A 27,129-nucleotide genomic window follows, 5' to 3' on the forward strand; every position below is an offset into this window, starting at 1 on the left:
GGGGTCTCGTGAACCCTCACTTTGTGACTTTCAGACTTGGAAAGTTTATTAGCTGATTTTCTCAATCCCTGGCTGCAGACAGGCGGCCTGAGGGGCGTCTCTGAGGACACGCCTGCTCCAGCCCCTAGACCCCTCACCTGCTCCCGTGCCAGCACCGTCTCTCTTATCCTCCCGCAGCTCTCATACGCTATATACGGCCAGTGTTCGTGTCCCGGTCAGACCAGGACTCGCGAAGGAAGACTGTGGAGGAGATCAAGAGGCGGGCACAGTCTGGTGGCACATGGCCTCAGGTAAGCTGTCCACCTGCCTCTCCGTGGTTTATTTCAAAAGATGTGAGCTTTGAGAAAGGGAGGACTGGGGTCCAGGGAAAACAGGAGGATTGGGGTCCAGGAAGACAGGAGGACTGGGGTCCAGGAAGACAGGAGGACTGGGGTCCAGGGAAGACAGCAGGACTGGGGTCCAGGGAAGACAGGAGGACTGGGGTCAGGGAAGACAGGAGGACTGGGGTCAGGGAAGATAGGAGGACTGGGGGACCGGAAGAGACAGGAGGACTGGGGTCAGGGAAGACAGGAGGACTAGGGTCCAGGAAGACAGGAGGACTAGGGTCCAGGAAGACAGGAGGACTGGAGTCCAAGGAGGACTGGGGTCCAGGGAGGACAGGAGGACTGGGGTCCAGGAAGATAGGAGGACTGGGGTCCAGGGAAGATAGGAGGATTGGGGTCCAGGAAGACAGGAGGACTGGGGTCCAGGAAGACAGGAGGACTGGGGTCCAGGAAGACAGGAGGACTGGGGTCCAGGAAGACAGGACTGGGGTCCGGGGACGACAGGAGGGCTGGGGTCCAGGGAAGGCAGGAGGGCTGGGGTCCAGGGAAGGCAGGGAGGGCTGGGGTCCAGGGAAGGCAGGGAGGGCTGGGGTCCAAGAAGACAGGAGGACTGGGGTCCAGGGAGAACAGGAGGACTGGGGTCAAAGAAGGCAGGAGGGCTGGGGTCCAGGGAAGGCAGGGAGGACTGGGGTCCAGGGAAGGCAGGGAGGGCTGGGGTCCAGGGAAGACAGGAGGACTGGGGTCCAAGAAGACAGGAGGACTGGGGTCCAGGGAGAACAGGAGGACTGGGGTCCAGGGAGAGCAGGGCTGGGGTCCAGGGAAGGCAGGGAGGGCTGGGGTCCAGGGAAGGCAGGGAGGGCTGGGGTCCAGGGAAAGCACAGGGAATGGTCAGTGAGGACACACACTGGCACCCAGTCTCCGCTGCTCTGCACCAACACCTCTGTGCACTAGACACTCAACTCACATGCTGCTTCCTTTCTGGACCTGGTAGGCACTCTCGGGTCAGGCAGTGTGGGCTGACAGCCATGGGGTACAGGGGAGGGGACGGAGCTGGGCTTGCTGGAAGCCCCAGCCTCCAGGGGCTGCCCTGGCTGGAGAGCCCTGCGCATGCTCCAGTATCTGGGCTGGGCACCAGATGAAGGAGATGTCAGCACATGGGCAGGCACACAGGGCGCCGCCTCTGGCAAGCAGTGGCAGGGGCAGGAGTGTGGCTGCCTACAGATGCAGGACACACGGCCAGGCCGTTACGAAGTGTTGCCACCTTGAGAGTGCTCAGATCACTCAGAGATGAATGGATGAATGTGGACCGGGGGGGGGGGGGGAAGCCAGACCAGCCAGCCTCCCCTGAGAACCCACTGCAAACCACGCTGAGGAGCCGATGCATGGCTGACTCTGTGTCGTTACTGCTCTCATCTCAAATCTCAGAGGCCCTGGCCCTGGGCACATGCTCAGACTTACACTCACCAGAACCGAGGCAAAACCAAACCCAGCCCTGCCCCCCAGTCCTGCTGTCTTCCTGGACCCCAGTCCTCCTGTCCTCCCCTGACCCCAGACCTCCTGTCTTCCCTGGACCCCAGTCCTCCTGTCTTCCCCGGACCCCAGTCCTCTTGTCTTCCCTGGACCCCGTCCTTCTACTTTTCCTGGACCCCTGATGCTTCAGTGTGTTTCTTGGTCTGTCTGTCTCTCCCCGCACGCCCTCCCCCCCTCCACTCCTCTTGGGTACTAGAGTTTGAACTGAGGGCCTCTCACTTAGACTTGTATGCAGCATTCTACCACTTCAGCATCCACTTTCAGCCTTTTTTGCTTCACTCTCCAGATTCTCCAGATAAAGTCTACTGATGTCTCTCTGTCCCCACCTCCCTAGTAGCCAAGGATACAGAGGTGAGCCGCTGTGCTCAGCCCTGCTTAGTGAGGATGATGGTTCTCCTCTGTGCATGTTCTGTGACCCTGCGAGGTGGGCGCTGCAGTCGTCCCACTTTTGAGGAGCCGTAGTTCAACAGGACGCACCTCGGGGCGTGATAAAGGCATCAGGCAACAGCTGAGCTTTTCAAGCAGCACAGAACAACAGCAACAGAAAACAGCGTGGGAAAATGATGTTTAGATTATAATTATGATGATTTAGTGCTGATTTTCTTTTTCTCACTTCAAGATAATGATTTTTCCAGAAGGAACCTGTACCAATAGGACCTGCCTAATCACCTTCAAACCTGGTAGGTAGCTTTCTTATCTTTCTTCATCATGTTTCTCTTCCAGAAAGGGGAAAATACTAAAGCAGTGTATTTAAATGATGTCATATGTCAGTAATTTTTTAAATCCTATTATTGTTTTTTTTTTTTTTGCCAGTCCTGGGCTTGAGCTCAGGGCCTGTGCACTGTCCTTGGACTTTCTCAAGGCTAGAGCTCTACCACTTGAGCCTCAGCACCACTTCCGGCTTTTTTCTATGTATGTGGTCCCGAGGAATCGAACCCGGGTATTCATGCATGCTAGGCAAGCACTTTAACCACTAGGCCAAACTCCCGGTCCCAATCCTATTATTCTTTATGTTGGGATTCTTAGAAGTAGTGGTAAGAAAAGTCACAAAATAGATCATAGCATGAGAGCCCAGGACTGTGGTACAGGTGGTAGATGAAGGTACAATTGTAGGAAAGCAGTGGTGGCAGCCTCTGCTCTGGGGTGTAGAGATGGAGGCCTCCGCTCAGGGTGTAGAGGTCTTGGCCTCCCCGAGACAGCGGCTCTGGGGTGTGGAGACGACGGCCTCCGCTCAGGGTGTAGAGGTCTTGGCCTCCCCGAGACGGCGGCTCTGTTCCCCAGCCCCACAGTGCCCCTGGGAAATTGCTCGAGATGCTGTTGTACTGCCTGGCATTTGGGGCACCCCACTACAGGCTCCCTCAGGGTTCTTGGAGAGCTGGGTGGCAGGTCAGTGGCAGGTCTACAGTCCTGCCTGGAAGGAGGACAGGAGCAGCCGCTGTGGGCAGCGCGTCTGGCCATCACCACAGCATGTCCTCAGTTTCCCCGAGCTGAAGCACACAGTGCCATGGCAGGCATAGGGACAGGAGGAGGACAGGAGCTGGCTGTGGCTCCAGGACTGTTTTGTGGGACACCCTAGTGATAGCTTACATGAGGCCAGGGCAGAGGGAGACAGTGAGTCTCATGTCTCCACCCAGGAGGGCCAGGCCGCCTCTACTGTGAAAATATCTGCCCCCGGGGAGCGGCCCCTGGCCCCTTCCCAGCACAGCTAAAGGAGTGAAGGGGGTGGGTGGGAGACTGTGTGAGGCTGGCCTGGGCCCCACACGGTGCAAGAGAGCTGTGTGGCAGAGCCTACTACGTGCCGTTCAGTGCAGAGTGCAGTGGAGCCCTGGGGAGACGCAGGCCCCGGCCCTCCCTGGAGACTGACCACCGCCCTCCCTGGGGAGACACAGGCCCCGGCCAGGAGTGGGGCCGCATGGGGGTGTAGGTAGTACGGGTGTGGAGACGCTCGTGTGCTCTGCGTGAAGGTGCTCAAGTGCTTGTGTTGACTTAGGAAGGTCTGCAGAAGAGCCCAGTGTGTCCAGGCCAGCAGGCCAGGTCAGCCAGGCGAGGCTCACCCCCTGCTGCCGGTTGACCCCGCTTCCTTCCGCAGGCGCCTTCATTCCTGGAGTCCCCGTCCAGCCTGTGGTGTTGCGGTATCCAAACAAACTGGTATGTCACGTTTTCCGGGACATGGGGAGAGGTCGGTGAGGCCCGCAGGTCCGCAGGGCTCAGACTGCCAGTTCCCAGCAGCAGACAGAAGACTGAAGTGGCCGTCAGGGGCCTTGGCCAGCTTCATGTAGACTTGGGGTGCAAGCCTGGGCTTAGGCAGCCCGTCAGGATCCCCGGCCCTGTGGAATGGCAGAGGGGTGCGGCCTCACAGCCCCCCTCCCTTGCACCTGATTCTCCTGCGATCTCACGCTCACGCGCACACACTCTCAGCAGTGTGTCGGGGCAGGGTGTCCCGGGCTCCTGGTCCATGCTGTTCCCTTCTCTGCAGTGGTGCGAGGTGCCAGGTGGAGAGCGGGTGGTGTCTGAGGGTCTGGGGGAGCAGCCCCTTCCCCCCTGCCCGGGCCAGCAGAGTGAACCCCGCAGGCCTGGCGAGGCCGTCACTTCAGCCACTTTCTCCCACAGGACACCATCACGTGGACGTGGCAAGGACCTGGAGCGTGAGTTTCCTCTTGTTTGTCCTCTCCCTGCACGGCGGCGTGGACAGGGTCCTGGCTCTCCCCTCGCTGCTTGTGCAGACGGGAAAACTACTGTTTGACCAGTTAGGTGGAGCCCATCGTGAGAGCCGAGTGTCACCACGTGGCCTCGTGTGGCTCTTCTGGGCCCCAGGCCCGGGGGTCACTCAGCCTCCAGCCCTGGGTCTGCACTCATGACTGCTCATGTCCACTGGGTGGCTCTGGTGTCCAGGACTTCCACAGTGGCATAGAGCTCCATGGCAGTGGGCCGGGGAGGCCTCTGGGGTTAGAGTCCTCACGTCCCCCCTCTCCCCCCCTGCCCCCCCCCCACATACTCCGTACAGACAAGAAGGATGGCAACCTCAGGAAAGAAGAGGCCCCAGGCCCTTCGGCCCCCAGAGGTGGCGTTTGAGCTGACATTTGGGGGGGTGGAGGGTTGGAGGTGGAGTGGGGACCATGGGAGGTCAGCTGAGGGGCTTGGGGTGGGGTCTTGCCAAGATGTTTGGCCATGACAGTGACAGATTCCCACAGTGCCCCATCTTCCAGTGCTTCCAAGGCTGGAAAGGGGTGAGAGGGCTGCGAGGGGCTCTTGTGGGGCCTTCTGGCCTGAGCTTGGGGCTGACAGGATGAAACAGAAACAGGTCTTTGCAATGAGTCCACACCGTCCACTGACAGTGTGCCTGGTCAGGAGAGCCAAGGGTAGACCAAAGACACGGCCCTCAGAGAACTGCCCGCTTCTGTTCCTGTGGGCAAGGGTAGCTGGCTGTATTCGGTTCAGGATCCAGGCCTGGGGGCAGTGGTGTTACAAACAGGAGTCCCTGAGCTGGAATGCAGACACAGGAGAAGACAGGGAGAAGACTGAAGACAAACACAAATGGTCAATCTGGAAAACAGAGGCCCCTAACTAATAATAGAAGTCACCGCTCCAGTGTGACAGATGGAGCCTTTTCTGTCCCTAGAGGAGGAGCCGGACTCAGACCTACTCCAGAATTGGGAGTCATTTCCTTGTAAGAATTATGATCCTGGGCCGGGAGCGTGGCCTAGCAGTAGAGTGCTAGATGCATGAAGCCCTGGGTTCAATTCCTCGGTACCACACACACATATAGAAAATGCCAGAAGTGGTGCTGCGGCTCAAATGGTAAAGCACTAGCCTTGAAAAAGCCCAAGGACAGTCCCTGAGTTCAAGCCCCAGGACTGGCAAAAAAAAAAATAAAATAAGGTCCTTACATTTTAACCAAAGTTGAAACTATTCAATGCTGTTTTTAAGGTTGGAAATCCTGTGGCTCACGCTGTGCCAGTTTCACAACCAAGTGGAAATAGAGGTATGGGTAAATGCAGTACTATAAACTGAGGTGTGTGTGTAAATCAAGATGTGTGAACACCGTATTACCAGTGTTGGGGTATCTCCAGGTCCAGGGGTCTCCTATGTTGTACAGGTACAGTATTGTATACAGACACAATGTTCAACTGCACTCACTCTCTTGAGAGCGCCGTTGATACCTTGCTAAAGGGTGTGACGTGCCGATGTCGGCAAAACGTTTCCTGCCATCTCCCCTGGGTGTCTGCGTTTCTCTGAGCCCTTAGTGGGGTGTCTCAGCTCACTTTTCTCTTCCATGGTTTTGGACCATTTAAACCAGATTTTAAAATTCATAAGGAGCTAAGCTTATCATTCTTTCATTATGGGTTTTGGAGCTTAAGCACATGTGAAACTGGCACTTTCACCTAATTCCAATGCTGCTGAGTTTACCCCGTGGCCTCCTGCCAACGGCAGGGCCGGCTCATGTTTCTCCCCGGGTTCTCAGGGGTCCCGACGCCATTCTGTTGGCTAGAGTGCAGCCTGAGGGACGTGTTTCCTCACTGGCAGCAGAGTTGTGCAGAGCTGTGTCCCCGTGGTACCCTCACTCCTGTGCGGGGTCCAGTCACACACTGAACCACGCTCCTCACCCATCTTCCCACCCTAAAACCCTCAGCTGGCATCGTTCCTCCCTCCCGCTGCATGTAAAGTGGGTGGACCTGTCCCCCTTCTCCGTTTGCCCTCCCAGGTGCTCACACCCACAGGTGTATTATTTTTTGGTGGACCATGCCTTTCATGTGTGTAGACGTCCTACGTTAACCAGATTAGCTCCCTCTAGGCTCCCTCTCCTCTTCCCAGGCCTCCATAGCCATCTGTGCGATTCCTGTGCTGTCTGCATGCATGCACACCCTGACATCACCCACCCTCCCTCTCGATGCATCTGCATGCCATCTGCATGCATGCACACCTTGGCATCACCCGCCCTCCCTCTCGGATGCATCTGCATGCAAAACTGAAGAGAAGCCCTCCCCGGCTTAGGCACTAGAAGCCGTTTTCTCCCTTCCGGTTACCGTTGGAGGAGCGGTGGAGGAAGCCATCTGCCAGCCTGACCTCTTATCCGGGAGGGTTCTGAAGGGCAGAGCTGAGCTGAGCGCCTGGGCAGAGTCCTTGGGTGACCTTGCTGCCACTTTGGTGTGTCCGTGGTTCCTTGTGTTGGCCAGCAGGAGGCAGCTCCCCCAGCTCTGTGGTGGAGAGGCCCGCGGTCTGCCTACGGCCTCCTTGATTTTAGATAGCTCCATTTCAGACTGGGTATGTCTCTCTCTCTCTCTCTCTCTCTCTCTCTCTCTCTCTCTCTCTCTCTCTCTCTCTCTCTCTCTCAGCTTGTGACTTGAACTTGAGGCTTAGACACTGTCCCCAAACCTCTTCGTCCTCAAGGCTGGCACTCTGTCGTTTGAACCACAGCGCCACGTTTTTGGGTTTTGTTTTTTTTTGGAGTAGTTCATTGGATAGTCTCAGGACTCTCCTGCCCAGGCCAGCCTTGAATTACCAGCTTCAGATCTCAGTCGCAGTAGCTAGGATTACAGGAGCCCCTGGAGGCCGGCTTGATTTCTCACTTGACGAGAAGAGATTAAATGGCGTCACAGAATGCCTCTACCTGTCCCGCTCGACGCGAATGTTAATGAGAAGCAGCAGGGCAATCTGTGGAACCTTGGGTGGTGCACAGTCTGGCGTTTGGACACCAGTGGATTGTGCTCTGTGCCTGCTGGCCTGGACTGTGGTCCTTCAGTTTGTGAACTGGAGTCTTGTGAGAGATGAATTCTCGTGAACGTTTTGGTTTTTTGCCCTTGCACCACCGTCCCCCAATCTCAGCTTGCTGAATATCTAGGATCACAGCATGATCCGCTGCCCAAGCAACAAGTAACAGGAAAGCTTTTTTAATAGAGCGCAGAGTGAACACTTAGATTTTACACGGTGAGGTTCTTGTTATGCTAGCTCCTCTAGAGGAAGAAATGGCATTGAATGAGGCCAGCCAGGCTCGCGAGGCATCATTTCAGCTAAAGAAGCTGAGTAGAGTGACGTGCATCCGCCATCCTGGCTGTGGCAGGGTAGAGTAAGCCAGGTACTAGAGGTTTATACCTATAATCCCTACAACTCAGGAGGCTGAGATCTGAGATCAAAGATCAAGGCCAGCCTGGGTAAGAAAGGGTGTAAGGGGGCCGGGAGGTTGGCCTAGTGGTAGAGTGTTTGCCTAGCGTCCACAAAGACCCAGGTTCAATTCCTTGGTACCTCATACATAGAAAAAAAAAGCCAGAAGTGGTGTAATTTAAAGAGGAGGCTCACAGTCCCATCTGGTATGGGCAGAAAATGAAATTGTATCTCAAATGTAGTCAGAGCCAAAGGGCTAGAAGTATGGCTCACGTGCAGACCACCTAATCCTAGGACTGACCCCAAAAAGTTATATAGTGAGAATTGGTAGAATTTCCCTATTTTCTCCTGTCCTTAAACAAAACTGTTACTTAAGAAAAGGGGTCAGGCTGTTTGTGTCCCTGCGTGGTGGGCCTTAGTCACTGGGCCCAGATGTGTCCACGGGTGATTCAGTTTAATCTCAAGATGAAATCACGCACCAACTCTGCAGAGTTTCCGATGCAGAAAGTATGTAGAGTGAGGGTTTGTGCAAGAGACCCAGAGAATGGCACCTGTGATTCACGCCTCTCGTCCCAGCGGCTCAGGAGGCCGAGATCTGAGGGTTAGGGTTGAAAGCCAGCCTGGACAGGGAAGTTCGTGAGACTCTTGCCTCCAGTTAGCCCACAAAAGGCCAGAAGGGGAGCTGTGGCTCAAGTTGTAGAGCACTAGCTTTGAGTGGAAAGGCTAATGCCCAGGCCCCGAGCTCCAGCCCCAGAACCAGCAGGAAAAAGAAAAAAGAATGATCCCCAAGTAAGAGAGGGACAGACATCTGAAGAGCCAGGCCTGGGGATCTTGGCCAAGCAAGGGTGCCGCACGCAGTGTGTGTGCAGCCCGGACCTGCGCGTGCAGTGCCTGTATCGTGGTCAGTGCGCGCACGTGTGGGGAGGTGCACAGCGCTTTGCGCAGCCTCTTCCCGTGGCGTTGGGGGTGACACAGCTTCCCTGTGTGCAGTTCCTTCCCGTGTACTGCCCTTCCGAGGAGGAGAGGAGGAGCCCCACCCTGTACGCCAGCAACGTGCGGCGCGTCATGGCCCGGTGAGTGAGCGGGGAAGCGGGTGTGTGCCACCCCGCGTGAGCACGCTGGCCCAGTGGGTGAGCGGGGAAGCGGTGTGAGCATGCTGTGTGCCGGGGTGAGGCGTGTCCGGCCCAGGCTCGCACCCCTAGGTTGATCTGAAGATGTTTCCACTTGTCAGGCCTCAGAAGATGGCTTGTTACTGCTTCCCTTTGCAAGTATCAACCTCGGTTCAGTTCTCCACATCCCAGGCCCTGTTCAGTCCTGCACCCCCTGTGGAGTCGGGGCCTGGTCACTGTGTCCCCCGATGTCCAGCGGGAGCGCCCTCTGTGGAGTCGGGGCCTGGTCACTGTGTCCCCCGATGTCCAGCGGGAGCGCCCCCTGTGGAGTCGGGGACTGGTCACTGTGTCCCCCGATGTCCAGCGGGAGCGCCGCCTGTGCTCCTCTGTAGCGTCCAGCTGTGTCGTGTCTGCCTGTTCTCCGGCCTCCCCGTGGCGGGGAACGTAGAGCTGGGTGTTGGGTCCCCTCCGATGGCGGGTGCTGGCCCCGCCCTGTGCATGGGTTAGAAACAGGGACATTTCTCAGGTACAGACAGCACCCGCAGCGTCTCGCCCTCTACCCCCTTCCCTCCTCCATCCACCCCGTCCACAGACACTGATTCTCCCCAGGGTGCCGTGGCTCCCCTGCACAGGGGCGTCCGACTTCCACACCACTCCTGACCAGTCTAGAAGCTGGCTGACGCCACCGCTGGGCTGTGTGGTTTCTGTCCATCGGGGTGTGGTGTCCACGTGTCCGTCAGCATGGAGCATTTGTCCACGGTGTGTGGCATCCGCTGGCTCTGCTGTGGCTCCGTCAGGTTCGGCTGGCACCTCTTCCTCGGCACCTGGCTGAGGTCACAGTGTAGAGGGCGGAGCCTCTGAGGGCCCCATCCACCAGGAGAGTCGGCTGGTCATCCCGGGAGGCTGTGGGGCTCGTGACGTGAGGTGTGCCGGCCCACGCAGCTCGGAGCATTTCCCAGCCTGCTCATTTCCTGTGGACCTTGCTCTGCCCAGCTCCCCGCGGCCCCTCTGCTCTGGCACTGCTGGCAGGGGTGGCTGATGTCCCCCTCTCTTCCAGGGCCTTGGGCATCGCGGTGACAGACTACACGTTTGAAGACTGCCAGCTGGCCCTGGCCGAAGGACAGCTCCGGCTTCCTGCTGACACCTGTCTGCTGGAGTTCGCCAGGCTCGCAAGGGGGCTCGGGTACGAGGCTGCAGTCGTCTGTGAGGGTTGGGTCAGACTGGTCCAGCCGAGGTGGCAGGACGCAGCTGAGGAAAGAGTCCTTAGAAGGCCCATTCTTGTGCTTTGTTTTTCTCAAGTATCAACGTTACTGTTCATAGAAAGAGGCCTTAACAACCCACTGTGGCGGGTGCCAGCTGCCGGCACGGATGCAGCGCTGCGGCTGATGGGCTGGGGGCTTCTAGGGAGCCAGGGTCCTCTGCAGACTCACCCTGCACGCAGGACGCACGGCAGCACAGGGGACGTCCAGCGCCTTCCAGCTCAGGAAAACCTCGGAACCCTACAGGCTTGGCAAGATTGGGCATTCTGGGATTTTGCTGCAAAAGAAGTCTTTCCTTCTTTTTTGTGTAGGCTAAAACCAGAAAAACTGGAAAACGATCTGGACAAATACGCAGAAAGCGCCAGGGCGAGAAGCGGGGAGGGCGTGGGTCTCTCAGAGTTCGCTGCATACCTGGAGGTCCCTGTCTCTGACGGCCTGGCGGACATGTTCTCTCTGTTTGACGAGGTAGGTGCAGTCGAGGGGTCTTGGCGGCACCCAAATACAGAGTATAAGTGGTTCTCACAGTGCTTTGAACACACCCCCAAATGGCTCTGGCCTTCTCCGGCGGGTATTAGGGTTTGAGGTGAGGCTTCCACTCGCTGGGCAGGCTCCATGCTGCTGCAGCCCTTCTCTTACTGGCTGTTTTGGGGGGGGGTGGTCTTGGGGCTTGAACTCTACCTAGGCGCTGTCCCTGAGCTCTTCAGCTCAAGGCTACCGCCATACCCTTGAGCCAAGCCCCACTTGCCATTTTCTAGAGGTTCACTGGAGATGAGAGTCTCAGGTCCTTTTGTGCCTGGGCTGGTTTAGAACCTTGATCCTCAGATTTCGGCCTCCTGAGTAGCTAGGACGACAGGTGTGAGCCACCATGCCCGGCTTACTGGTTATTCTTAAGCAAGCCTTGCTTCCTGCCCGACCGCATGACCGGGCCCCAGGACATAGAAATAGGCCCTATTGTAGCCCCAGCAGCAAGCGTGAGCCACTGTGCCAGGTCACATTTGAGAGGGGTCTCAACAGCTTTCCTGTCCTGGCTGGCCTTGGTCGAGGATCCTCCGGTCTCCCAGGCATTTAGGGTCAGAGGCATAGGCACCATGCCCAGCATGCAAGTCTTGGTACGTGACAATCATTGTTATGAGGTGGTGTCATAGACAGACGTCACCGTAATGCTTTGACGCCTAAAAAAGAAGTCTGTGGACAGGGAGTTGGTTAGGGGCCCCTCTCACATTCTCCAGTGCACGGGGACCTTTAGCTAACGCCAGGGACCCTGGGTTTCCAGCGTGCTGACAGAGGGGACTGAGTCGGCACCTGAGAGCGTCTCTTTCACAGAGTGGAGGTGGCAAGATGGACCTGCGAGAGTACGTGGTCGCCTTGTCTGTGGTCTGCAGGCCATCTCGGACGCTGGACACCATCCAGTTGGCATTCAAGGCAAGTGGGGGCCAGGACCACGGGGTGCACGTGAGTGTGGAGTGTGAGCACAGTGGTTCACAGGGCTGTGGGCATCGTATCGCAAGGTTGTTAGCTGTCTTGGATTTATCTTCCCAAGCTGGCTTTGAACCCCAGTCCTCGGAGCTCAGCCTCCAGAGTGGCTGGGATTACAGGTGTGAGCCACCAGAGCCTGGTAAAAAGTAATTTTCTTTTGCACGTAGAACTACATACCTTTATCAGATTCTTCAAATTTGCAGCTCCGGCTCCAGGCTCTGGTCCCTGTGTGAAGCTGCAGTTCTGCCTGTGGCCACTAGGTGGGGTAGGAGGCGCACAGCTCTGCACCCAGGCTGGCGCTGGTCCTGGCTTACCCCAGGCTTACCCCGGGCCTGCTCTGTCAGACCCACCCGCAAACACGGGGAACAGGCCTGGCTCTGGCAAGGGGGCTCTGGAAGCCTCCTCGTGCCGTGTCCAGCCTGGCCCCTATGCCACCCTGGTTCGGCAGCCCCTGTGCTTCCTCTCACAGCCCATTGCTTTGTTACAAGTCAGAAGTGGAGGACTCTTGGTGTCGAAAGCTCACAAGGCAGGGTCTGGGGCAGACATGCCCTGCCCCAGGGTTGAGCGTGCACCTTGGGAACGGTGGCCGAGTGCCCCCCGATCAGACACAGAGACTTCTAGAAGGGCCTCCTCAGAGCCAGGCTGGACATGGGGTCAAGGGGCCAGACCCATCTGGAGTGGAGGCAGTCCCCTTCCACGCTCTGATGTCCCTTCCAGATGTACGGGTCGCCCGAGGACGGCAGCATCACAGAGGACGACCTGTCTTGCATTCTCAGGACGGCCCTGGGGGTGGCCGAGCTCGCTGTGACTGACCTGTTTCAGGCCATTGACCAGGAAGAGAAGGGGAAAATCACATTCGGTAAGTGAGACAGGGCAGCGGCCAGGTGCAGCTGGAGCCGAGGCCCAGTTGTGCATGGGAGAGGCGGCCCCAGGGCCCCTGCAGCCACCCACCCCGCTGTCCACACTAAGTCTGCCGAAGAAAGTTCTGGAAACCTGGGTGCTGAGTTGAGGCAACTTAGAGAACCCAAGTTCAGGCCCCACTCTAAAGCCCAGCACCCCGTACAAGTAGAGCATGTCGCTGCAGGGCTGTAACAACCCCACCCGCCCCACGGCACTAGCAGACTGCTGGTCTGGGACCCTTGGCTCTCCCAGAGGCTTGCCCAGACCCACACAGGCCCAGCCACCCACCCCAGAGCTGCTGTGACAGCAGAGTCCCTGGGTCTGGGGCCCACACGCACAGGCTATGTCAGTGGCTCCCGGCGTGCGGGGCCGCTGGGGACATGCGTGCTCCCGTCAGTACAGGGCAGGCGGCGCCTGTGCTGGCTGCATGGCCTGTGTGTCCCAGCAGGTCTTGTGAGCCGTGAGTTTGAACAGCAGAGGGGGTTCTCTCCCTCGTTGGAGCCCAGTGCAGCCCCGGGGCTCTGCAGGGGTGCCCACTGTCCTGTGCCCCACTTAGGCGATTGCTGTGAGCTGCACCTGCTCCAGGCTGCAGGCTCGGTCCCAGGTCAGGCTTTGGCCCAGGCGTCCAGGGCCGGGCCTTCCTATCTCAGCACACACTGCCCTTGAGGACTTCATTTTTACAACAGCTTGGTCTGCAGTGGAGGGAAACAGCCCCGTCTAGATTCTCCATGCCCCTGACGTCGGGAGGGGGTGCCCACCCTGCCCGGGGCCCCGCCCTGGCCCTCAGTCACCACAGATGCTCTTGTCCTTGCAGCTGACTTCAGCAGGTTTGCAGAGATGGCCCCCAACTTTGCCGACGAGTACCTGTACCCCAGTCAGACACAGCTGGACAGCCACACACAGACCCCAGCAGCGCCTGTCCCCAACGGCTTCTGTGCCGACTTCAGCCCCGACGGCCTTGGTGTGGGGAGCAGGCCTTCCTGTAAGAAGCTGGACTAGGCCAGGAGCTGGCCAGAGGGCTCCCAGGCTGCTGCCCGCCCGGCACCCGAGGCCCCCCTCGTGCCGCCTGTGTCCACGTTTCAGGACCGTCTCCTTGCGAAATGTTTCAGAGCCCAGCATGTGCAAAGGCCGTGTGCTGTGTGTGCGGGGCTCCTGGGCCAGCACCACGCAGGGGGGCAGGCAGCCGGCTCGCCGTTTCCTCGCCTGCAGCTTCCGGGTCTGAGTTTCCATCAGGCTTTCCCAGCATTCCTTTTCGTGTCTGTTTGCGGCAGCCAGCACGACGGTGCCTTGGCTCCTGACCGCCGGCCTGCGTCGGCCCCCGGAACCATCTCACACCTCTGTGGGGCCGTCACCTGGTTTTTTAAGCATTTCTATATTTGTGTGGGAGCTCATGAGTATTTTATAAACTCATTTAGATACTTTGGAAAGCATTCAACCTTTTTTTTTTTTTTTTTAAAAAGAACATTGTTTTTCTACTTCACTTTTCCTGTGAGCACCAGAGGATATTTATTTACAGAGCAGGGTGGCCTGGCTGGCTGGCGTCTGCAGGGGCCCCTCTTCCCGTTTGGACCCCCCCAACCATTGGGCGCAAAGACTAGCCCCCAGACACCTTTTGTGCTGCCCTAAGCCTTTTTAACTCCCTCTCTTTTTTATAAATATGACCCGTTTGGTATTTGTTTCCATACCTTGCGATCTGCTTCGCTTGGATGAAAGCATATGGAGCACCACGCAGGTGAATTAGGCCGCAGCCACCACTGCAGCCGGCGGCCGTGTCTACCCGTTACCTCCCCTCCTGAGCGGGCGAAGCTCGGGCGTCGACTCTGAGCCCAGCACCTTGCCCTGCAAGGCCCTAGAAGCCACGGCCTCTTTCTCTTTGCTTATTTCTGTGACTTAGGACAAGGCAGCCAGCCTCTGAGCAGGAAGAAATAGCCACACTTCCTCCCTCCCCGGGGAGGGTGGTAGCCGGGCCAGGGGAAGAGCCACAGGTCTGCCCACATGAGGCATCCAGGCCCCCCTAGGCTCAGGAGAAAGAGCAAGGCCCAAGCTGGACACGGGCCACCCCGCCTCCCCTGAGAGCAGGAGGAGGAGCCGGGTCCAGCCCTGGACACAGGGTGCCCGGCCCCTGGGAACATCTTTCTATTTCCTTTCAAGTCACCTGGCTTTGTCATTGTTGATCACAGTTTGAAACCCACCTTGCAGCACAAAGGTGGCGTGGGCTTGGTTTGTTTTCCTCATAAGGCCTAGGTTTGGAACCCAGTGTTTTATTCCTAGAATGGATTGAGTTTCTGTTGGGGCATTTCTATAGGAAGCAGCCGCAGCACAGTGAGCACAGGGCCGCATGCCAGCCTCCTGGGCAGGGGCCGGCAGAGAGACCCTGGGCCTCGCCCTTGGCCACCGTTGCAGGCCTGCACTCTGCGCCTGCAGCTGCAGACACTCCAATGCAGCCTTGGTAGCTATAGTGGGTGATTTTATACTTCGAGAATGCATACAAATTCGTTTTTTAAAAGAAATCTGACAAAGGAGCAATGACGGAGGTGACAGCTAAGATACTGGTGGGGAGGGCAAATCCCCTTCCCACGGCCTGCAGATGAAGGCGTCTCTACGAAGAGCCACCTGAGACGCAGGCGCTGAGTGGATGTTGGTGCCTCCTGACCCCCTTTCACTGTCACGAGACCTCCTGTCGTCGGCCTCAGGACGGCCAGTGGGTGTAGCGGGCGGGGCGGAGGTCCTTGTAAACTAGATTCTCAGTGGAATAAACACAACGTAAAGTCTTGTGTACTGAAGGTGTGTTTTGTCACAACGCTTGATTTACAGACAAAATGACAGGAGAACTGACAGATGTGAGATTTCTAGAACTAGAACATGGGCGGGAGGGTAGCCAAGTGGTAGAGTGCTTGCTAGCATGCATGAAGACACATACATAGAAAAAGCCAGAAGTGGTGCTGAGGCTCAAGTGGTAGAGCTCTAGCCCTGAGGAAAAAGCCAAAGGACAGTGCTCAGGCCCTGAGTTCAAGCCCCAAGACAGGCAGAAAGAAAAAAAAAAAAACTAGAACATGCGGTTGAGCCCTGTTAAAGTTTTTCATGGTAGCTTGAAGCTTGAGAGGCATGGAGGGCTTCAGAATTGCACTCACAGGTGGGCAGGTGGGCACTCGAGCTACTCAGGAGGCTGAAATAGGAGGGTTTCAGTTGGAAGCCAGGCAGGAAAGGCTCTGAGACACATCCACAATTAACCACAAAAAAACAACAAACCTGAGGCAGAGGTGTGGATCGAGTGGTAGAGCGCTATCCTTGAGCAAACTGCCAGTGCCAAGACCCTGAGTTCAGCCTCAGTACCAACACCCCACCCCCCAAAAAGAAATTACAGACCATAACACATCTTACAGGTCCAGACCTGTCCCTGGTGACTGGATTGATATTGAGTATTTCCTTTGAAACTGAGGAAATGTTTAAGTTTTGGGGGTTGGACTGGGTGAGTGAAGACACAAACCACATACTTCACTCGTGGAGCAGGCCCAGGGCGATGGCTAGAGCTCAGGAGAGCTGCGGCCCTGGCAAGGGCAGCCCTGAACCACTGTGACGAGTAGCAGGCAGGTCTGGCATAGCCCGGCCTCCGCCCTGAGCTCCCAGGCCCAGCCAGCCCTGGCGCCACACGTCCTCCCAGCAGGGTGCAGGCTGACTGCTGAGCCAAAGTAAAACCAGGGCTGGGGGAGCCAGCGCTGTCTCCCCTCCAGCCCACCTGCTCAGCCCCCGCTTCTTCCCAATCCTCACCCTGCTCCAGAACCTCCACTCGTGGGAACAGGGCTCACTGTGGCCTGGCCGAGGGGGGGGATGGGGACGATGGAGCAGGGTGGGTCACTGTGGCCTGGCGGGGGAGGGGGGGTCGGACAGAGGGAGGGGGTGGAGCGGGAGGGGGGCGCGAGATGGAGGAGATGGAGCAGGGTGGGTCACTGTGGCCTGGGGGGACGATGGAGCAGTGCTGCCTGGCACACCCCGCCCTTTTCCTGGCAAGTTACAGCTCCGTGTGCATGCCCGCAGGCAGTTTTTTGCCTCTGCCCCGTGGTGTGGACTCAGTCACACACTAGAGGCTCTCATGTTCACTGGTGTGCACGCTCATGGCAGGGGCCTGGTGGAAGAGCCGGTGACAGTGACCTCCCACCCCTGCTGGGGAGGCAGCAACTGGAAGTTCCCTCCCCACTCTGCCCTCCCTCCATCTGTCCGCTGTCCTGTCCGCTGTCCGTGGTCCTCTGGCTTCTTGACCCCTGTCAGCTCCCAGGATGGTGAGGCTCCTCCAAGGAGAAGGTTCGGGTCCCATCTCCAGTGTCACACCTTTGTGGTCCTGCCTCCTCTCTGCCATGTTAGACACAGAAGGGCCGAGGTGCGTGCAGAAAGCCGTAGACTGTGACAGCGGCCGGTCCCCAGGCTCCGTGACCAGCCACCCCTCTCACCAGGCACGATGAAAAGAATAACATGCAGTAACTCGGTTCCCTGCAGGTGATTGATATTCTTTGAAGATAGACTGAAAACCTTGAGATGCATAAGATAAACCCTCCAGGGGTAACAGCAGCCAGGAGATAATTAATATAAATGGTAATCGTGTCCAAGCCAGGCAGGAAAGGAGGAAGAATAAATATTACAAATATAAAATAGCAAAATGGTAAACTTAAATCCAACAATATCAGTAATTCTATTAAACACAAAGTGCAGCTTATATTAACATTTCCATAGTGAGGAAAGGTTAACACCAGAACAAACATCACTCGGGTCTCAAAACTCAAAGCAAGCCTTGAAAGATTGGCCAGACCGTAAGTCTCTTACCTGCAGCCAGCAGCAAGGCTCAGATGTGTGCAGGGTCACAGCACTGTCACCAGCAGGGCAGGGAAAGTCCACCATCCTTGGCCTCCAACCAACAGTTACAGTAGCTGTAACTGTATTACATTCAAAGAGCAAGCTAGAAACCGGGCGTGGTGGCTCACACCCCTCATCCTAGCTACTCAAGAGGCTAAGTCTGAAGATCAAGGTTCAAAGCCAGCCCAGGCACTAAAGTTCAAGAGACTCTTCAGTTAACCTCTAGAAAACAGGAAATGGGGCGGTAGCCTTGAGCTGAAGGGCTCAGGGACAACACCCAGGCCCAGAGTTCAGGCCCCATCACACACACACACACACACACACACACACACACACACACACACACACACACACACGTGCAAGCTAGAGACAAAACTAGACATACTTAGAAGAAACATTTGAAATGGCACAAATCCAAACTCTAGAGAGGAAAGCTGCAACATCTGAGATGTGAAAGCTCTGTTGAGAATGAATATGACCAAAGAAAAGGTAAACGATCGTCGGAAACGGTGGTATGATTAGCAACGCAAAGAGCCAGGTGCAGTGGCCCACGCCTGTGACCCCAGCGACTCTGGAGGCTGAGATTCGGGGACCACGGCTCAGGACCACGCCTGTGACCCCAGCGACTCTGGAGGCTGAGATTCGGGGACCACGGCTCAGAGCCCAATCAGAAAAGTACAAGAGACTCATCTCCCACTAACCACCCCAAATCTGGAAATGAGAGTGCCAACCTTGAGCAGAGAAAGCTAAAGACAGGGAGAAGGAAATTGAGAGAGAAAAAAAGGCAAAAGCAATTAAATATTTTTAAAAATTAACCCAGAAAGGAACAGAACATATTTCCTACACAGCCCGAGACATGAGTGCTTGCAGATATAGTTAGAAGCAATGTAAATTAGATGGCCTAGTGTTAGAGTCCCTAGCATTCATGAAGCCCTGGGTTTGATTCCTCAGTACCACATACACAGAAAAGGCTGGAAGTGGCACTGTGGCTCAAGTAGTAGAGCCCTAGCCTTGGGCAAAAGAAGCTCAAGACAGTGCCCTGAGTTTAAGCTCCAGGACTGGCCAAAAAGAAAAAAAAACACGTTAACATCTGAAAGCTATAGAAATAATAATTCTTTTCCCAGGAAGGTTATCACCCAAAGGTTTTCATGTATACAAAAGACTTTGAGGCACTGGACTTGCTGAAGTAATCCTTAAAACAGGAAGAAAATGGTTCCCTTTCGTTCCCTGGTCCACACCACAGAGAAAGGAACCCAATATGGGAGCTGTATGAGTAAATGCCAACATTTATTCCTCACTTCAATATCCCTGAAAAATGACTGTCTCTGTAAAGCAAAGCTGACCATGCATTCCAGAGGTGTAACATATTTCTAGGAGGTAACACTGGTGTGTGAGGACCACACATGGACCCCACAGACTCCTGTGGGGAAACCTGACGCGTCTCCTCTTCCTCTCCCCGCTCCCCGTTGAAGGGTTAAAAAGTTTCAAAAGTTTTAAGAGTTAAAATGTATGGGCTGACCAAAGGTAAAACTGCCGGCCACACCCTATACTCATTAACCCTGTGTAATTAAGTTTTGAGAATTAGTTCAAAATATCAGCCTATTTCAGAAAAACCTACAAGACTGAAAAGCAGGAAGCTTAGGTTAAAGTTTCCCACACTGAAAAACAGGCAGAGCCTTGAGAAGTGATTGATTATCGATTGTAAAACTTGCAGCTGCAGGAAAACATAGATAAGGACTCAAGGTTCTGGAGACGGTTTGTGCAGATGGCATATGTGCAGATAATGCTCCAGCCCCCTTCAACTCTGTATGAACTTTTTTGTTTGCAAAATGCTATAAAAACCTTGCCTGCTTTGTGCTCGGGACTCCCTGTTCCTGTGTGTTCAGTGAGCCCCATGCACGTGTGGTGAATAAATCCCCTTGCTTTTTGCATGAGAGAACGTCTCTTGGAGTCTTCCTTTGCGCGGCGAGCTTCTCAACCCTTACACCCGTGATCTTCCTTCTGGTTTTCTTTTCTTTCTTCTTTTGAGACAAGGTCTCATTGTATAACCCAGGACAACCTCAAACTCACAATCCACCTGCCTCAGCTTCCACAATGCAGTGGTTACAGACATAGGCAGCCCTGCTCAGATGCTATAATGTCTCTGAATGCGGACTGTGCTAAGCTATCGCCTGTTATAACCACTGAACTAGCCACCCAAGAGAGACAGCACAGCCAAGAGACACAGCTAATGAATGCAACGAAGAAGATGAAATAAAAACCATGCAGTCCAAAACAGGGGAAAATGAACAGGGAACATGTGAGAAAAAAGTAGAAACCGATAGCAGATGGGAACATCACCCCACAGTCAGTGTCCATGGTCTGAACGCCCATTTAAAAAGAAACCATCCAAGCGGATCTAAATTACGGTGCACACTTTACAGACCCACGGGAAGAAAGGACCAGGGAAACACACCCGGACCTCGCCCTGAGGACCGTCACCTGGGGTTGCAGCTTTTCTTGCCAGACTGCACATTTCTTTTCAGACTTTTCAAGTCTGTTTTTGCTTTGGCCTTTTCATCCGACTCCCAGATGGGGACAGCCATCCCGCCACAACCTCAGTGAGGACCTCGTCCAAAGTGTGTCATTACTGAGGTCTCTGTCCTCAAGCTCTCCAAACGCGTGGAGAACCCCACGTCCACCACGCCACGTGGCCGAGCCTTCTTTCCACATTCCTGTCTGCCTTCCTGAGCCCACCCCAGCTTATCCAGCTACCTCTTCCCACAAGCAGTTCGAAAGTCCCGAGACGCATGCCATCGTGTCTGGTCACAGCAATGACCCCACTTCTCCCATGCCAGTTTCCAATTTCCCATGCTGACCTTTCTTTTTCTTTTTCCTTTTTTTTCCCCTGTGTGTGTGTGTGTGTGTGTGTGTGTGTGTGTGTGTGTGTGTGTGTGTGTGTGTATGGGTCTTGAACTCTGGGCCTGGGCACTGTCCCTGAGCTCAGCTCAAGGCTACCACCCTACCCCTTGAACCACAGGGCCACTTCTCATTTTCTAGTGATTAATAGGAGGTAAGAGTGCCTGGGTTTTTGGTTCTTTAGTGCCCTGGCTGGCTTTGAACCTTGATCCTCCGAACTCAGCCTCCTGAGTAGCTAGGATGAGCCACCACACCCGGTCCACACTCCCCTTTCTTGTCATTGTGACCAAATTCCTAACAGAAGCAAGGGAGGAAGAATTGTTTTGGCTCACAATTTCCGAGTCTTGGTTATGACTCTTCTGTGCCAGTTTTCTCATGGTCACATTTTCTCAGTCCCTGGTGCCTGGCTCCACTGCTTCTATGCCTACGACAAGACAGAACCACAGGGTGGCAAATGTGAAGGGAGGCTGCTCACCTCTCCGCACCCAGGAAGGGGCAGGAGAGGAAGCCCACCTTGCTGGGCTTCCTCCTTTCTCCCCTTTTATTCCACCCAGGCCCCTAAGTCCAGGGAATGAGGCCACCCACCTGCAAAGTAGAGCTCTCCAGGCCTTCTCGGTTGTTCAAGCTGAGGATCAAGATTAAGTGTTACCCAGCCAGGCTTAGTGGCTCATCCTGTCATCCTAGCTACTACGAGGCTGAGACCTGAGATGGTGGTTCAAAGGCAGCGGGAACGAGAGACTCATCTCTAATTAACCACTAGAAAACAAGAAGTGACGCTGTGGCTCATGGGGTGGGGGTAGCCTTGCGCTGAAGAGCTCAGGGACAGCGCCTGGCCAGAGTCCAAGCCCCATCACAAAAAAAAAGAGAAAGAAAATGAAAGATTAAGCATTGCTCCTGATCGCATCTGTTTTATCCAGCACAGACCCAGCCCTCAGGGACTGGGGTTGCAGCCCTGTGCCAGCACACAGCCCGGTCCTCTCCCGTGCCCGGTCCTCTCCCGTGCACACGCGTGAGGCCTGGTGAGTCAGGGAGACACAGGGCGGTGCACGGGGGCCAGAGCTGGGCTCACAGGGGGACACTGCGGAGGGAGCGCCCGGCAGCTGTGGGCTCTGCAGCTGGGCCCTGTCCATGGGGAGCTCAGGCCAGGGTGGCGGACGCAGACCAGATAGCTCTGCAGCTCCACCTGAGCAGGGGCCACAGGGACGACAGAAGAAAACCAGTCTGGCGTTTAGAGCACAGTTTCAGACACGCCAAGCTCACTGCTCCCGCTGGCCTGGCTGGAGAGAGACCTCCACTTCCCGCCAGGTCTGGGGACTCTGGCCCGCTGTCCTCCAGAGGAGGCAAAGCTGCGTTCCTCCATCTCGTGATGGAAGTCAGTGCGGAGCCCCAGTGTGGAACAGCAGAGGAGGTGAGGGTGACGCCTGTGTCACTCAGGACACCCCGAGAGCCTGGCAACAGTGTGACAGGGTGTGTGACACCCCGGGTGTCAGCCAGGCCTTCCCTCCTGCTCTGTCCCCATGTCATAGAGTCACTGCACCCCGGGTTCACCCGCGGTCCCCTGCAGGGTCCCTCCGGCTCCATCCCGTGTCACAGAGTCACTGCACCCCGGGTTCATCCGTCCCCGTGTCACAGAGTCACTGCACCCCGGGTTCACCCGTGGTCCCTGGTGGGGTCCCCCCACTCCGTCCCTGTGTCACAGAGTCACTGCACCCCGGGTTTACCCGCGGTCCCCGGCGGGGTCCCTCCGGCTCCGTCCCCGTGTCACAGAGTCACTGCACCCCGGTTCACCCGCAGTCCCCGGCGGGGTCCCCCCACTCCGTCCTCGTGTCACAGAGTCACTGCACCCCGGGTTCACCCGCGGTCCCCGGTGGGGTCCCCCCACTCCGTCCTCGTGTCACAGTGTCACTGCACCCCGGGTCCCTCTGGCTCCGTCCCCAGTGCGGCCCCTGACGTCCCTGTCCTGTGTCCCCAGCCCGTGTCCCGGCTCGCCCTCACCTCCGCCCCCCAGGATGGGCTCTGAGAAGGGGCTCGACTTCCCCGGCCCGCCCTGCTTCCCGCCGCCGGTCCCCGCTTCCATCCCCGGCTCTGCCTGGGGCGCAGTGTGGCGAGGGCGCGGAGGGGAGGGGAGGGGAGGGAGGGGAGGAGGGAGGGGAGGAGGGAAGGGAGGAAGGGAGGGGAGGAGGGAGGGGAGGGCCCGGCTGGGCCACGCTGGCCGGCCACACGGGGAAGTCAGGGGAGCCGGGCCGGCGCCCTCGGTCGGGGCCGGGGCGGGGGAGACGCGGGACCCGGGCCGGCCGGCCGCCCCCTCCCTCCGCCGCCCCCTCCCTCCGCCCCGCCGCCCTCCCCGCGGTGCCGGGCGCTGCAGACCCGGGCGCCCGGGCGGGGAGGGGTCCGGCCGGGATGCGCCTCCCCGGGGCGGGGCGGGGCGGGGCGGCCGCAGGATAAGAAGGGAGGCCGCGCAGCCCCGCGCAGACGGCCGGGACTCGGCGGAGCCCGCCCGGAGCACCGAGCCGGGCGAGAGGTAGGAGAGGGCGGGCGGAGGCCGGCGGGGAGAGCGGACACCCGACCCGGCCCTCGGGAGGCGCCCGACTCGACCCGGACCCCCACCCGAGCCGACCCGACCCGACCCGGACCCCAGAACCAGAACCCGAACACGACCCCGGACCCCAGAACCCGAACCCGAACACGACCCCGGACCCCAGAACCCGAACCCGAACACGACCCCGGACCCCAGAACCCGACCCCGGATCCCGACCCCGACCTGGACCCCAGAACCCGACCCCGACCCGGACCCCAGAACCCGACCCCGGATCCCGACCCCGACCTGGACCCCAGAACCTGACCCCGACCCGGACCCCAGAACCCGACCCCGACCCCGGATCCCGACCCCGACCCCGACCCAGACCCCAGAACCTGACCCCGACCCCGACCCCGACCCTGGACCCCAGAACCCGACCCCGGGCCCGGACCCCAGAACCCGACCCCGACCCGGACTCCAGACTCCGACCCCAACCCCGGACCCCAGAACCCGACCCCAACCCCGGACCCCAGAACCCGACCCGGACCCCAGAACCCGACCCCGGACCCAGACCCCAGAACCCGACCCCGACCCGGACCCCAGACTCCGACCCGATCCCGACCCCGGACCCCGACCCCGACCCCAACCCCGGACCCCAGAACCCGACCCGGACCCCAGAACCCGACCCCAGACCCGGACCCCAGAACCCGACCCGATCCCGACCCCGGACCCCGACCCCGACCCGGACCCCGGACCCCGACCCCGACCCGGACCCCAGACCCCGACCCCGACCCCAGAACCCGACCCCAGACCCCAGAACCCGACCCGATCCCGACCCCGGACCCCGACCCCGACCCGGACCCCAGAACCCGACCCCGGACCCGACCCCGGACCCGGACCCCAAAACCCGACCCCGGATCCCGACCCCGACCCCGACCCGGACCCCAGAACCCGACCCGGACCCCAGAACCCGACCCCGGACCCGACCCCGGACCCGGACCCCAGAACCCGACCCCGGATCCCGACCCCGACCCCGACCTGGACCCCAGAACCCGACCCGGAGCCCGGACCCCGGACCCGATCCGGACCCCAGAACCCGACCCCGACCTCGACCCCAACCGGACCCCAACCCCGACCCTCGGGTCCAGCGCGGCGCCCGCGGGCAGGGTGCGAGCAGGTCCGCGCCCGGGGAGCCCTGGGGAGCCCTGGGGTGCCCTGGCCGTGCAGGGTCCGCGCGGGTCCGCGTGGGTCCGCGTGGCCGTGTCCAGGAAGCCCTGGGGAGGGGCGGGGGCCTCTTGCCCGGCCGAGGCTTCTGCGCTCGCCGCCGCCCCCAGCTCGGGAGGGCGGGTTGTCCGTGAGGTCGCGCTCGTCACCATCGCTGGGGTGCGGGGCCACCAAGAGGCCGTGCAGAAGATGGCCCTTGTGTGCACTGTGTGTGCGTGTGCGCGAGTGGGCGTGTCACACGCGTGCCCGTGTGCAAGCATTACACGCAGGCTGTCGCCATGCGTGGATGCTCCTGCCCTCCTCGACACCCCGGCCCGGGTCCGGGAAGCAGTCACAGGTGACTGTGTGGAAGGGCGTGGACAGGCCGTGGAGCTGGGGCTCACCTGCTCCCTGGCTGGCTGGGGTGGGGCGGGAGGAGGCCGTGGGGAGGGGTGTCCACACCTGGCCTCAGAGACCCTCCAGCCGTGCTCTGCACACTCTCGCTGCTGGCCCGGTGGCCCTGTGTGTACTTGGGTGACCATGCCCGTTCTGTTGCATACGCGCTGTCCCTTCTTTTTTTGAGACAGTCTCCCCACGTTACCTCAAACTGGCTTCAGACCTCAGGTCCGCCAGCCTCCGCCGCGTGAGTCCTGGGGGCTCTTCCGCAGGTGACCCTACCGGCCCCCCGTTTTGCTCTTGGTTTCACTATGAAGTATCAAGTGTGCCGACGTGTGTAAAGAATGTGTGCTAGCCTGGGGAGGGGGAGCTTCCTGGAGGCCAGGGGCAGGGGTGACATCTGTGCATGGCTATTGTGAAGCCAGAGATCACTCAAGCCTGCCCTGGGTGGCCACGTGGGCTCGGGAGAGGGCCAGGCCACAGCGTCCATCTCAGCGTGGCTGTGCCGGTCACCCCCGGCCCCCAGGGGCCCTGGCAGCCCCTGCCTTCCAGTGAGGCCTCTGGTGCGTGGCCTGTGTCTGGCCTGTGCACCTGGTCTAGGTGTGCCTGTGCACCTGGTCTAGGTGTATCTTCCGTCCTGCCGAGTGGGTCTGCGTGTTACCATTTGTCTTCTTGTTGGCTGTAGGCCAGGAAGGAGGGAGCAGAGCGGCCAGAGTCAGTCCACCCATGAGTAAGAGCAAGTGCTCTGTAGCACCCATGTCCCCTGGGACGGCCCCCGCGAAGGAGCCCAACTCCACGGGCCCCAGAGAGGTGGAGCTCGTCCTGGTCAAGGAACAGAATGGGGTGCAGCTCACCAGCTCCACCCTCATCAACCCACCCTGCACCCCCGGAGAAGCCCAGGAGCGGGAGACCTGGAGCAAGAAGATCGACTTTCTGCTCTCCGTCATCGGCTTTGCCGTGGACCTGGCCAACGTCTGGCGATTTCCCTACCTGTGCTACAAAAATGGTGGAGGTGAGGGGCACAGGGGGCAGGGCATGGGGGTCCGGGGCCATAAATGACGGGGGCCATGCCTCTGTGCGATCAAAGCCCATGGCCAAAGGGAAGCAGCGGCCAGGCTCTGGGGAGGCTGGGCCCTCGGGAGAGGCCGTGCCCACACGTTCGGCTGGCCCATGGTGTCCGGCCCCTGGAAGGCAGGCAGAGGCAGGGCCAGGGATGCGTCTTGAGCTCAGGCGTCTGCGGAAGGGAGCTGGGAGCCCGCAGTGCCGCTGTGCCCTGCGGTGAGCCCCGAGCAGGAGAGCAGAGCAGGAACGTGGGGAAGTCAGAAGACCACTAGGCCCTGCCTTCTTTTTCCAGCAGTGTTTTTGCTTTGCAAAGAAAATTCTCCAAGGCCCAACGGCCTTTGGTCTCTTTAAACAGCGCTGGTGACATCACATGGGGGCCCTTGAACCTGATGGGGCGGTGGCCAAACTGTACCCCCTTTCTAGACCCCCATGGAAGCATGGCAGGCACTTGCCCAGCAGTGATGGACAGGCGCCCCTGAAAATTCCTGGTGGAAAGTCCAGTGGACGCATTTCCCCCAACCCCGTCCATGCGAGCCACGCAGGACTGCCAAGGCGTGTCCCAGGAGAGCACCGGGGCCAGGGGGGGCCTCGGCTGGGCTCTGGTGACGCCTGTTATTGCAGGAGGCAACCAGGACCTGGGGGGCTGCGGGGGTGGGGAGCATTGACAGGGACTCAGTGGGGAGCACTGATGGGGACTCGGGGGAACACTGATGGGGACTCGGGGGGTGGGGAGCACTGATGGGGGACTCAAGGGGGAGCACTGACGGGGACTCGGGGGTGGGGAGCACTGACGGGGGACTCAAGGGGGAGCACTGACGGGGACTCGGGGGGTGGGGAGCACTGACGGGGGACTAAAGGGGGAACACTGACGGGGACTTGGGGGGTGGGGAGCACTGACGGGGGACTCAATGGGGGGGAGCAGTGTTGGCAGCACGCATGGAGGTGGCACTGCCCCAGCTTGGAGCCCCTTGGACAGTGGCTGTGTGGGACAAGGCCACACAGAGGCCGGGGACTGGGTGGAAAGGCGACCAGAGGCGGCCACGCTCCTGGCCGTGGCTCCGGGCTCAGGCGCCTTCCGTCCACAGGTGCCTTCCTGGTGCCCTACCTGCTGTTCATGGTCATTGCGGGGACGCCGCTCTTCTACATGGAGCTGGCCCTCGGGCAGTTCAACAGGGAAGGGGCCGCCGGCGTCTGGAAGATCTGCCCAGTCCTGAAAGGTAACCAGGGTCCCTGGCTGGGCGGGGCCTGGACGGGGCTCCCGGGCCTCCGACCCAGTGAGTGCTGAGATCAGAGGCTCCGTCCAGCGGGGCCTCCTCCACGGAGCTCGAGAGCCCCGAGGTGGGCTCCAGAGCAGTGCCCCTCACGGCACATGTGATAATATGACAGTTCATCAGCAAGGACATTTTGATGAGATAAACCATCCATGTGTCATCCGTCAAATACCCTTCAACCACTCATCCACCGTACTTCTTCCATCTATCATCTCTCTATCTGCCCATCTCTCGCCAGCT

The 27,129-nt window shown here is 58.6% G+C and overlaps 2 protein-coding genes across 2 annotated transcripts in view; both read left to right on the plus strand.

Annotated features, from left to right (window-relative positions):
- The window catches only part of Lpcat1 (lysophosphatidylcholine acyltransferase 1), a 36,722-nt gene extending 21,263 nt beyond the window's left edge, over positions 1–15,459 (plus strand). Inside the window, exons 4-14 of the mRNA XM_090332154.1 lie at positions 178–290; positions 2,473–2,533; positions 3,943–4,001; positions 4,464–4,498; positions 5,781–5,835; positions 8,943–9,025; positions 10,119–10,244; positions 10,632–10,785; positions 11,644–11,742; positions 12,514–12,655; positions 13,511–15,459. Coding sequence (XP_090188280.1) covers positions 178–290; positions 2,473–2,533; positions 3,943–4,001; positions 4,464–4,498; positions 5,781–5,835; positions 8,943–9,025; positions 10,119–10,244; positions 10,632–10,785; positions 11,644–11,742; positions 12,514–12,655; positions 13,511–13,695 — 1,112 coding nt within the window. The 3' untranslated portion in view covers positions 13,696–15,459. The remainder of the gene's footprint in view (positions 1–177; positions 291–2,472; positions 2,534–3,942; positions 4,002–4,463; positions 4,499–5,780; positions 5,836–8,942; positions 9,026–10,118; positions 10,245–10,631; positions 10,786–11,643; positions 11,743–12,513; positions 12,656–13,510) is intronic.
- Positions 15,460–25,252: 9,793 nt separating this feature from the next.
- Slc6a3 (solute carrier family 6 member 3) overlaps positions 25,253–27,129 on the plus strand; it is a 47,120-nt gene continuing 45,243 nt past the window's right edge. Inside the window, exons 1-2 of the mRNA XM_090331193.1 lie at positions 25,253–25,568; positions 26,704–26,835. Coding sequence (XP_090187319.1) covers positions 25,283–25,568; positions 26,704–26,835 — 418 coding nt within the window. The 5' untranslated portion in view covers positions 25,253–25,282. The remainder of the gene's footprint in view (positions 25,569–26,703; positions 26,836–27,129) is intronic.

This window comes from Megascapheus bottae, chromosome 4, assembly GCF_031878675.1.
Source record: "Megascapheus bottae isolate mThoBot1 chromosome 4, mThoBot2.hap1, whole genome shotgun sequence".
NCBI lineage: Eukaryota > Metazoa > Chordata > Mammalia > Rodentia > Geomyidae > Megascapheus > Megascapheus bottae.